The sequence below is a fragment of the Haliaeetus leucocephalus genome, unplaced genomic scaffold (assembly GCF_000737465.1).
Source record: "Haliaeetus leucocephalus isolate CR32 unplaced genomic scaffold, Haliaeetus_leucocephalus-4.0 Scaffold450, whole genome shotgun sequence".
In the NCBI taxonomy this organism is placed as follows: Eukaryota; Metazoa; Chordata; class Aves; order Accipitriformes; family Accipitridae; genus Haliaeetus; species Haliaeetus leucocephalus.
In genome coordinates, this window is record NW_010972886.1 from 12,426,448 (window position 1) to 12,439,404 (window position 12,957).

At 40.2% G+C, this 12,957-nt stretch overlaps 1 protein-coding gene across 1 annotated transcript in view; it reads right to left on the bottom strand.

Moving 5' to 3' along the window:
- The window catches only part of SPTLC3 (serine palmitoyltransferase, long chain base subunit 3), a 52,842-nt gene that overhangs the window by 16,506 nt on the left and 23,379 nt on the right, over positions 1-12,957 (bottom strand). The window contains exons 6-8 of the mRNA XM_010574800.1: positions 10,161-10,266; positions 2,682-2,901; positions 406-532 (exon numbers count right to left, since the gene is read on the bottom strand). Of these exons, the coding sequence (XP_010573102.1) occupies positions 406-532; positions 2,682-2,901; positions 10,161-10,266 (453 nt within the window). The remainder of the gene's footprint in view (positions 1-405; positions 533-2,681; positions 2,902-10,160; positions 10,267-12,957) is intronic.

The following is a 12,957-nucleotide window of genomic DNA, read 5'->3' on the forward strand; positions in this document are numbered from 1 at the left end:
TGCTTGCCATTTGAAGGTTCACACTTGCAAAGAAGCTAAACTGACAGCATCTAGGCCATTAATGAAGGTTTATCCTTATGAACCCCTCCTACAAAGCCAGACAATCCACACAAAGGGCAATTTGTGTACTTCTATTTGTTGCTGCAAAGCAGAGTGGTGGCAACTACAGAGCGAGAATTCCAGAATGTTTCCATCCCTGCTGCAAGTGGATGAGTGTGGAAAAAGAAATAGAATTGATAATACTTACAAGTATGATAATTTGGATATTAATTTTATAGTAAGAATTATTTCCTTTGCATTGCATTACCATACTACTTTGCTGCTGGATGACATTTTGTGTATGCCTGTATGCAGTAGATGCTCTGGTAGTAATTGAAATAAGTGCAGTTAAAGAAGGCGGCTTACCTTGTGTTGTCCCGTCTAATCCCATGAGACATTTCATCGCCCTGATGATTTGCTCTGCTACGGGTGGACACATAGATGTAGCGTACACAGCACTGTGAGAATGAGTTCGTAAAAAGTCCACAAGGTCCTTACACAAGCAAAATAAAGCATGAATGAGCTTTGAGCTGGCCAAACAGCAGATCTACCTCTTAACTACCGCAGGAGTGAGAACATAAAAAAGAGAAGAGGATGTTTCACCAGATATTGGTTTGCTTTCTTGGCTGCTACTTTTAATGCATGGCCTGAAGAAACATCAGGCAGGTGCAGATACTTTACCATATAAGTAGAGCAATTACAGCTGAAACAAAGGTCTGGAATAGAACAATGTTTACTTCTGTGCTAAGACTTACTATAAAGGAGCCAAAATCATTTAAAGACCAATGAACAGCTGCACTTAAAATACTACTCAGTTCCTCTCTGGGGATGAAGCAAAGCCTACATGACATCATTACAGCTTCTCTGCCACAAGATGTAACCCAGGAAAAGCAACCTTACTGGGATCTATCTTTGGCTATTAGCATATAAATTTCTTTCAGTTGCAACTTCCCATCAGTGTGGCAGGGACAGTCATGTTAGAGTCAATATAGTTGCTTTAACATTTCCTTGTGTAACTAAGAGCACAATCTGTGCTCCTACAAAAAGCATTGCTATACTGTAGGCATGTCTAAAGCACCAGTAACTCCTGAATCCAGGGACACTGTAGGAATTCAGTGCTTGATTAAGACCATCATTGTTATGACAGCTTATATCTCCCAGTGCAAAATATCAGAGTAACAGTTACCACACTAAAAGCTGAATGCATGTTAGTGAGAAAGGGATGAGACCTGCTTGAAAACTGCCTTTGATAAAAAATATTGCCAGAAAAAAACCAAAAGATAGTAACGCAAATTATTGCCAAAAAAGCTGTATGAGTCTATGCCGTAAGTCCAATGCTAAGGGTAAAGATTTACCTAAGCTTATACAGGTTATGCACTGCTATATTGCAATTGTAATCCTATTGATCAAATAGCTGAGAAGGCTTCTGTGCTCTAGCTGACACAGAATAAACAGTGCCCCCGTGAGTTTTTGGCTGCAGTGAATGTAAGTGTGCTAAGTGTATTGGGCGAGCCGCTGCCACCAAGGCCTGGAAGCCTGAGGCCAAACTTAGTGATACGCACAGGTGTGAAAAGGGCGACCCACTTTCATTTAAGAAAACTTCCAAGGATTAGATGATGAATTACTTTAGACTGCTTTTCACAGGCCTAGGCTTCGTGTAATTTCTAGCTACATTAACTACATTGTCTTTGCTAAGAGTTAAGCCCTCAGATACAAATTCAGGAAGCAAAGGAAACAAAGAAAAGTGGTTCTTTATGTATTATGATAGCCTGCTTTAAGATCTCCAGGGGCAAAACTAAAAAAGACAGTAAGAAATATACACTTTATACTTTCTTATAGCCCATTTATTCTACTCAAGTGCTACCCTTATTAATTTTACCCTGACAACAACCATATGGGCTGTCTAAAAAGGCTTCCTATGCATTCAGCAAACTACTTAAGAAATACATTCAGCAGGGTATGAAAAGGGTAAGTAATCAGCAACCACTTGATATTTCTGACAAGCACCAAAACCAATGACATTTCACAACGGTGCCGATTATGCTTTCTCTTCTTCTACACCCCCGGTTAAAACAAACTCAGCTCTACTTTTTGTTGACATCTGTTGTTGCCAAGATGTTGTTTTGTTAATGTACACACAGCAACTGAGGACATGGATTTTACTATTGCAAAAGGTCCTCAGTAACCTTCTTACTCCTTTCTCCTAAAAAATGCAACTATGACAATCCACAACTGTTCAGGAATTTTATTATCAGCGGATGAAACTGTGGCTTTAATCTCTCAATATTGCTCCACACACTGTTTACAAATGTGAAACAAAGTAACGAGCAGTCTGCATGCAAATTAATGTAGTGAAGTATATTTAGCCAACCACAGTGTGTCTAAACATTTCCAAGACAAACAACAGTCATCAGGGTGGCACAGAAATACCCAACCCAAGCAAATTACATAATATGAACATTAGACAAAAATAAGAAAGTCTGACTGTTTGATGTGCATTTGGGATCCAGACAAAAATGGTACTAACTTTAGAATAATGCTCCTGTAAAGCAGTCTATGCGAAAAGATAATGAAATATATCATACATAATAAGAAGGTACTTCCCCCACCTTGATGTTACAATGTTTGTGTTTTTCTTTTACCTTTTTGCCAGCTATGTATCCTCCAGCTGCGCCAAAGCTCTTTGTGAACGTTCCCATTAATACATCAACATCATCAGGACTCATACCGAAGTACTCCACAACTCCTCGTCCTGTTGCTCCTACAGCACCGATGCTGTGAGCTTCATCCAAGTAGAGGTAGGCTTTGTATTTCTTCTTCAAGGAGACTATCTCTGGCAGGCGCACAATGGACCCTTCCATGCTGCAGATGGAGAGAATGATGGATGAACAACAAATCTTGTACTCTCCTTCTCTTTAAGATACTGCCAGAAAATATAGGCATTAATTGCCTTACTCCGTGAAAGACCTTCTGGAACCTCAATTTGTATTTACAGTTCAAAGAAAAATTGCAATCCTTTCCCATCTGCAGGGGAGTATAAAACAGTCAAACAGTTTTAGAATTCAAACAATCAAAACTAGTCAAAAAGTCTTTGAACATTTGCAAATATTCAGCATGCCAGAAAAGAAAAGGAAAGCTATAAAGCAAGGGGGAGATACTCAACCAAAGCAGCACATTACAATTCACAAATTATTATTAACAAATATTGTAAGGAACTGCTATAATTCAGTCTGGTCCTTGCTTACTTCATCGTCAGCTACTGTGGCAATATTTGGGGGTAACAGCTCTAGATAAAATGACTCTGGTGTGGAGGAGTTGGGTCTAACATACACAGGATATGGGCCACATGAGATGCATAGATGGTGTCATAACTCTAAGCATCCCCAGTCTGCAGAGTGGACAGAATTGGGGATTAGAAAAGGGAGCTCAAATCAACTCTTGCCAATTCTTGCTCCCAGTATCTACTATTTAGGAAACGTAATCTGCTACCTAGTACTCAAAAAGAAGAAAGTTTCCATTCATTTTCTTTTTACTTTCTCACAGTCATGCAGGAAAAGGAGATATTCTGAACTTGCGCTAATGGTGTATTGAGATTTGCAGAAATAAGAAAAGATGATAAATCTTTTGTATTGTTGGCAATCACGTCAGTAAGTCGGAATGCACAGAGGAGGTGTACAGCAAAATGAAAGCCCATGGAGGTAAATAAGAAATGCACTCTAATCCCATAAAGATTAAGTATCAATAGTATTGCTGTGAAGACTATTATGTCTTGAGAACCTTAGTGAGATGACTACAGCTATGCTTGGATATGCTCTGATGCACTCAGTATTCATTTCATAATGAGTTAAACATGTTCTCTTCCACTAGCTCTAGTGAACAGGTCTTTAAATGCTAAATGCTTCCTATCAAACACAAAGTGAGTGTGCTGTGTGCCAGGAAAACCACTGCTCCATGGCTAAGGCCCACAGCTAAGGTGTATCTGACTGCAAATGCTACAAGAGTTTCAGCTAAGCAGAAATGTCAAGTCTGCTCCCAAAGAGCATGTACAAAAGAGCAGTGCAATCAACACAGTTTCTTGGCTATTTTTAGATCCTGGACCAGTAGTTTTCACAGATTGTTTTATTGCCACTCCAGCTGCACTATGCAGCTGGAAGTTTGGTACCACAAAAGGAGTAGGATGTGCTTTTAGCACTTGGGAAATTTCTGACAATTTTAGTCCCTCTTCATCCTTTGGTCTCCTGAGTAAGCTTGGAAACAGCTTGGTCTCCAAGTTTTGAAGGAGATCTGCCCATAGGCAAGTCTCCATTCGTTTGAAAGAACAGCACGGGGGTGCAGCCGTGGACAAGGGTTGCCTGTGCTGTTCATACTGGGAGGTTCAGAGAGCCTGGCGGTGTGTGCCTGGAGGGATATTTTTGGCTGTCAGGTGACTGCTGGCAAATCTTGCCCTTCTGTCTTGCCCAGCCATAGAAGACTGCAGCAAAGATGGGTTGGCTTGTATTGCAAGCTCCTGAGGACTGGGCTTTCTCACTTTTCCCAAATGGCAGTTGGCATCGGGGGGAAAAGCAACTTGAACCACCACAGTTATTTTCCTAATGAATACAAGGGCAGAGCCCACAGTTCTCACACAGCCCAGAGTCAATGCATTAGCCAGCTAAAAATTATACCGAACCGCTGGGTGTGCTTGGGCATGCAGCATCGTACGTGCTGGGATGGCAGCTTTTGGCTGCGTCTAGTCAGCCTGTAGGTTGGCTATATGGTCAGAGAGTGAGAGTGGTGCCAAGGAGCACTTCTGCAGAGGGAAACAAATAGGCATCCCATCCTCCACCTTCCAGCAATACTTGGGCAGACCAGCTAGGCAGAGAAGGGTAATAAGAGTTTTTCCACATTTACACAGACATCATTAGGCTTAGTGGTTCATGGAGATTCAGATGGGAGAGACAGCATTTAGCTTCAAAAAGACAAGAGTAAAAATGGTAAATTAAAAATACAGAGCATGATTTGCTGCATATTTGTGGAATGGAAGCAAAGTTGTTGCTGAATCCCAGAATACAGAGCTGGTACATGGCTGTTGCAAGATTTAACCATTAAGAGGATTTAACAAAAACTTTTCTTACTTGCATGAGTAGATTTCTCTTTGAACCGTAAGCTGTTTAGCAAAACAAGGCACTTGTATTCATTTTCAGTGTTGATTTACTGCTCTTGAAAGATGCTGGCTGACATAAATATTACAATAGTGACAGATCCTAACATGGCCTTGAAGTGTCCATGTAGTAGATAAAATGCTGCTGGTTTTGTGTACGTTTTCTCTGCTGCCATTCAAACAGGCCTCAGCCCTCCTGATGGCAGAGACAAGAGCTGTTTTGCTGCCTACTCTGTTCTTGGTCTCTCTTTTGACCCTGGAAGATGGTTAGTGATATGAATACCGCTCTGTTTAGAGTTGCTCCAAGATAAAGCTCACTTCACATAACACCTTGGGTAGCCCAAATGGAAAGTTTACCGAATCCTTCTGTAAATATTGATGTCGACTGAGTTTAAACCAGGAAGCCAGAAGTGAACTGTAATCATTTTATCTCAGTCTGGTTGTGTCACTTTTACAAAGCTATTGATCTGTTGCCAGATCTGCTCAAGCACACAGGGCACATCGAAAAAGCTGGGTGCAGACAAACGTAAGCTGGCTCTGCCCAGGCCAGATATTCTCATTACGTGGTATTACATCCTGTCTTTTAGCAAAAATTATGAGTTTGGTGGCAGGGATCTCCCTTGTTCAGCAGGCAGGCACAAAATCTTGCTTCAGTACACAGTCAGGTTGAATCTACTTCCAGATGTGAGGAGATAATCCCAAATTTTGGGATCACTGAATTTTGAAGCTTGATTTGATCCCTACCAAACCACTGAGATTCTTCCTGATGCAGCTGATGAATTGTGGAGCCAAGTGCTTTGAGAGACAGGAGGAGTAGGCTTGTGCTGGTCACTTTGCTTGGTACACGGGCTCGCTCTTGACAGCATATTGACAGTTTTTGTCCAGTTTATTTTGAAACTTCTCAGGAAAAGAGTTTTCTACATCCTACTATGGTACCAGTTTCTTTTTTTTTTTTCTGTAGGGAAAATTAATTTACTGATATTCAACCTATTATCTTCTTCATAATTGCATCACTCAACATCTCTAAACATGCCCTCTAGTTCCACCATCCTTTCAACATTTGAAAACTTTATCTGTTCCCCTTTCAGGCTAGTTTGTAATTGGGAAAATCCCTCCTTTCCTGACCTGTTACTCCTAAGCATATGCATTCCATTTTAATGTTTACTTTAGGTATTGTTTTCTTACATAAAGCTTGCACATTCATACAATAATCTGTTTTGTAGTTTAAAGCAATAGTTTTAAGGCAACCTTCAAACCCTGCCCTCAAATACAATCCCATACACTGAAACGATAGAAATGTTAACATTTAATGCTGGTCCCTGGCCAAAGACATTAAATGTTACCCCATTCTTTTCTGGAAGTCTAGTCACTTAATCCCAGGAAATAAAAAATAACCCTGATAAATTTCCTATGGTATTGGCATTGAATCCCAACAAACTTCTAATGTACATGAAAAGGCACTGGACAATACCTAACTGATCAGGGAGCTGTTTTCTTAGCTGGAAGGGAAAATACCCAAATTCAATTAAAATCAGGGAAAAACCAAGTGAAAAACAATCTGTTTTGATCAGTTTCTGGTGCCCCATAACTCCTGCCCTGGGCCTTGGTCTACCTGACTCCTAGGTAAATATGTGTGCAAGAGAGCAGAAGCCTACCACAAACCATGTAAGAATACAGTAACTGATTAATCCTGAACTGGAAATGGTGGATGCCAAGGAAAACATTAGCTGGAATTTAAATAATAGAAATATGATGTAGCAAGTCAGTTTAACTTGTGCCCTGGACACTGCCAAAACTTATGCATGCTTTTTGTACTGAGGATTGATGGCTAGATGGTCTCTCTCAGTTTGAAACACAAATGGAATATATTTGCTCCTAGGCTAGTCCAAGTTAAGAACCAGCTTTAACTAGTAGTTACATTTACTTCTGATGATTTTTGTTTCTCTTTAAAATAATAGAGACATTAAGAAGCAAACAAACATATACTTATTGCTATTTTTTGATATGTAGCTTGAGTGCTTCCCAAGTTGAGAGGCCAATTCTGCCTTCAGTTGTAACGAAGCAAAATCTGTGGCTTATGGTTTCAAACACAAGACTGATTTCCAGAAATGCTCGTGTTGGCTAACAATGACCCTTTTCAAATTTTGCCAGCTGGTAATTCCGGGCTTATGCTCAGTGTAAACACTTAAACATACTCCTAATAGAAACAGAAGGCAATTTTTTTTCCGTACCATCGGCTTCTCCATACTAAGACTATGGTGTGCCATATAACAATATTTTTTTTAAAGAAGGAAAGCTTAGTGTTTCTTTTGCATCTCTGGAAAAAGCATTTCTGTAAAAATTTGCCAAGCCAAACTTGCAAGTCAAGATATTTTAAGAATGGCTCTGACCAAGTTATTCAAATTCTCTATTAGTTGTCCCTGAAGCATAACCTAAGTCCTTTAAGGGGAAAAAAGAAAAAAAAGGTAAAATTAACTATTGTAAGAAGAATACATTAACAACACTCTACCTCCTCTTAAATGCTCTAGATGAATTTGGCATCTGTCAAATTTTCAAGAAAACTAACATTCTAACATTAGCCAATATGGGGTTGGAAAATTTTAGTCTCTTTCGAAAATGATGGGCCAAGAAAGGAGAGAACCTGCACACAAAAAAAGTGAAAGTATTTCTGATACGTCTTTCTCCAGCTTTTCTTTTGCATATGAAATGTTATTAGGTACTTACTGGATTAGACTACATGGCCTGTGAGTCTGTTCCCAGCAGTGCTGCAAGGACAGATGAGATGCGTGCGTCTCGGGTTGGTGGTGATGGCAGGGATACAACACGGTGGGGTGTGGTGGTATTCTCCCTCAAGTCAGAGCTGACTTGCTTTGCAACCAAACCACAATCTTCAATTTCTGATCTGCTTAGACTATAAAAACAACTAACCAACCAACCTAGCTACTGCTAGGGCTAGTTTCCAATAAGACACTATTAGAGACCTGAGCTTTGTTTTTCTTTTACTTTATGCCTTTCACAAGCATGGACACTCAGGACATGAGTGGTCTTAACATTATTTAGCCCTTATGGGACAGAAGGAACTTTATGGTTCCTTTTTAGTGAGGTTCTCTGAGGTTTAACATGTTTTTATTTTGCATTCCAGCAGAAGGTTCTTCAAACATTTAAGAACGAAATCTCCTTTGAAAATGAACTGCAAAACTAGAGGAAAACTCTATATCAAATATACATCTGGAAACATAGTTACAGTTATTATAGTTACAAATATCTGACAGTGGGTTTGTCCCACTGCTTGGACCGATCTGTGCTTCTGTGTCACCAGTCTACCTTCTTGCTCCCTAGTGGTCAATATCCAGGCTAAAGGATTTAAAAGTGAACAAAGCTCAGCAGCTGGAGCATTTTCTGCAGGCCATGTGACCGATGGGAATATTTGTCAGTAAAATGTTGGTGGTCCGCTTAATTTCTGCATGATCAAAGTCCTTAAATCTGAGCTTTCTTTTAGTAGTGCCAAGCTATGTTTATTTGCAGTTTTGATCTGTTTATTCTGGTTGAAAGGAGACGTTCAGCATGCTTTGGATCAGCTGATCTGCTGCTGACCTGTTTCAGCTCTGAGTGACAGGTGTTTAGATAAGGACTGATTTGTTCTCTTTGCAGATGGAAGATGTTAGGTAAAAAGAAAGCACTGACAACTATGAAGGTCTGATGACATGAGATTGTAAAAGATCCCTTATGAAAAAAGCCAATCAGCTCAACTATGCTAGCATTTCTCAATAAAATGACATAAACGACAGCCCATCCAGACTGGCTGTATTTCAGCTACACATGATATGATCCCTACATATAAAGTTTAATGTTGCTTTCATAAACCATGTCATGTCCTGTGAATGAGTGGTTCTGGTTCCCTTCTCTCTGGTGTAGGTGTCGCTGCTCCCCAAACTATCCTTCTCCCACTCCCCCCTGCCTTGTCATCACCACATTAGCCTTGCCTAGATCCCTGCAAACCCTCTTACTGTCCAGATCCTTGCTTCTTCAGCCCTTCCCTCTTATTCATGATCTCTGCCTCTCCCTGCTCCAGCTCTTTGCCCACCAGTGGCTCCCCCTCCATGCCCTCCACCAGCCCCATGGCTGCCTCCCCAGCAACCTTCTCCTGACTCGAGTAGTTGCCAGGATGAAGCCCAGGATGGTGAGCCTGGCTGGTGCCTCTGCTTTGCTGCTCAACTTTAGTGATGGTTCGTCTTTCTGGTTGGGTGTAAGGTGCACCACACTAGTGAACTGGAGCTATCGGACTAGGATGCTCTATAATTACATGGTATTATTGATGCTGATATTATCTGATGGATTCTCAAAGGCACTTCTCTCATTCAAATTCCTCCAGGGACTGGGACTACATGAAATATCATTGTATAATTCTTTGAAAGCCATTTTTAAAATTGTTTTTCCTGTTAAAGTGTGAGTCCAATAGATAAAGCACTAATTGCTAGAAAGGTACTGATATCAGTTGGCCTATGTTTAGCTTGAGTTTTTAGATTCTGACAGCTGGGTAAGAACTGGGCATGCAGAACTTAATTAGTTCTGTGTAGTTATCTTTTGATCTGCCCATGCATAACAAATGACTCCAGAAAACTCAGCTTATTCACTTAGCAAAACTTCTCACCTACTATAGCTCCATGAATTTTATCACATCTGTGACAACATACACCAGCTGATGATCTGTCTTGCTCTCACAGTACATCTCCCACTCCACTGTGATTTCCTAAATCAACATTCAGAACAACGTACAGGATCTAACCGGAACAAGTTACACCAGGGGTCAGACTGACGTAATGGAAGTCAACATATTCATAAGATCACAGAATGTTATTGTAACCTCCACTCTCATTAGGATTTCTCTCAGATACCTAGAGTCAATGTTCGCTTCACTCAATATATCATTCTGTCACGAGAAATGATAAAGAGTACTCATGTTTCTAAAACACAAACATACCTGTAAATGCCCTCCACAAGGATGAGAATTTTTCTCCATGCTCTGCGGCTTCGAGGCTGCCCATATATTATTGCATCCCTCAGCAACTTCTCAAGGCTCTGCATATCTTTATTTAAAAATGAGAAAAAGGAGGAAGGAAAAACATTGACAAAGATTTTTCTAATGAACTTGTGATTTTCTAGTGGGCTTTATTTTTCTTATACAGAAAAAGACAACATTAAAAAATATGTGTCCTGAAGACAAACTTCCTTTATTAGTAGACAAGACCCAAGGATTGATTTAATTTGCCTGAATGCAATCTAGTGACAAGGAGAGTTACAAAAAGCTTCCAGTTATGCACCTTATCTGGGAACCTTCTAGAAATTATTGGCATATGTTTTTATTTAAAGGCAAAAGGGAACCACTTTGCTTACATACTGAGGCTAATTGCCAGCAGTTCTCTGTATGGGTTGCTGATAATCATAATGTCTTCAAGGCTTCCAAATAGCAAGTTTTTGGTAGCTTTCCAACATCACTGTGGGCTCATGAATAACATGCATTGCTTCAGCAAAGGTTTGGATCAGGCTGCGTGAAGCACATCAGGATGGCAGCAAGAGAAATCTTGTCCTTCTCAAGAAGGAGAGTGAGTGAAAGATTGCTGATGAGAGAGGGAGAGAGAAGTGGATACAAGCACGTGGCATGGATACACTAATTTGGTGCCAAAATGCTTGGCACTGGTGGGACTTTGATATAAGGAGGCCTGGAACAGTGTTAGAAACTTAGCTGCTTTCTCAAGGGCTGAGTGTGGGTAATCTAATAAAATTCTTGAAGGAAAGCCACTGAAGTTTTGAAAAACGTGGAAGAAACAAGAAAAAACATCACAGGAATAAAGGTCAGACCAAATGTAACTCTCAGTGCAGAGTTGAAATCTAACCAGCATTCTGGTGTCTCCACATGAATGAGCACTCTCCAAAATGAATTATTCTGGTACTTTTCAGGAATGTGGATCAACATTTCAAAATGTTTTCAAAGAACCTCTTACAGAGACTTGTAAAACTTGAAGGAACACTGCAGGTCAGCTCAAATTGTGGGTTGAGAAAATCAATGGCATTTTTTCACAATATAACCCCACTGTTTCAGCAACACATCTTAATGCAGTTATTATAACCTTTTAAAATAGTACAAGGCTAATCTGTAAAATACAATTGTCCAAAGTGAAGAAAAAACACCTCAGATATATTAATATTGACCTATAGTTTGGTTTCTGCCTGACTGGAACTGGGCCATTTGCACAGTAACTGTCCATTGTGAATAACCTATGACCTGAGAGATGGCCAGGTTATGAGCTGAACCTTTCTATCCTGATACCTCACCTCTTGCTAGCACCATTTACTGATGTTGGTAAAAGACAAATTTCTCAGAAACACCCGTGCCACTCTGCACCTCACTGTGTAATCTCTTGACCTAGCAAGACCTTGCTATAACTTACAAAGCACAAAACATGCATGAGAAGTTGCCCCTCACTTCAAAGCTGCAATCATCTGCACAGCATAATGAGCTCCAAGATAGAAATGTTATTATGAATAATGCGATGCAGACAGCACAATTTCCACTAGATGGCAATCAAGGAAATAAAAGTTCTTCGGTGCTTTAAAAGGAGAATTTATAACCCAGCTGAGCATTTGCAGCACATGCATATTTCATAGAAGAGAGCTGCTCACCTTCTCTTTTGTTTTGAGTAGATAATATTCAGAAAAACTTTTGAGTTCTGAGCATTAAAGGACTCCCGAGGATGACAGAAAGCTCACTCAGTCACATGAAGTAAAATTTGTGTGCCCCCTTTTCTCCACTGAATTATTTCTCTACTGATGTCATTGTTGTCTAAATCCTTTTGGGACCTTTGAAACCGTCCTCTGAATCACACAGGGTCTTTCAATTCAGTATGCTGTCTACATGTCACATTGGTTCTAGACTTCAGGAAAGTCATTTTGCCCAGCCCTCTGAGCTAAAAGCATGGCTTGAAGATTCAGTTGTTTTAACATACATCCACATGAGAAAAAAGAAAGGAAAGAGGAGACGATAGAGAGAAGTGAAACGTATACAACCCTGTCTAATAGAGCTGTTTAAAAAATACATGGATGTGAATAGTTCCTCTATCCAAACTAGTGTGGAACATGAGTTTGCAGGTAGGGAAGAACCTCTCTGAGGGATGAGCTTGCCTAACTTTACACATGACATAGTCCTGCTGGAGTACAGGCTAAGGACATGTCTGTTTGCAGGATCAGGGCTATCTCACTTTGGTTTTGATGTCTCATTCTAAAAAACATATCTGTGTGACCCTTTCTTAGGCCTGTAACAATCAACACATAATTTGTTTAGGTGCAAATGAATTTTGCTGACCTTTTTACTCTGTGCTTGTAGTGCCTCATTTGGAAAGGGAAAATTGGGAGGAAGAGAAAATCTGTTACCTTTAATCTTCCCGCCAGGAGGCTGCTTCTGTTATTCAAAGTGAAGATGCAGTGCTCTCTATGTGCTTGTGCTTAGACTTTCCAGAAAGTGGGATATACTGAACATCAGGAAAAACAACAGTGCAACCCCAGGTGACTTTTGGATATCAAATTATTTGCCCATTAAATATAGTTAGACTGTGAAACACTGGGACACTGAGATGATGAGTTGCACGAGTCCATCTTGAATAACCAGTTATGGGGAAACTAACTGTCCTTCCTTGTTTGACCATCCCCAGCCCAGGCTTTTCAGCAGTAAAGGCTAACAACCATTCATGAGCCCAGGAGATGGTGTTAAACATTTCACTTAA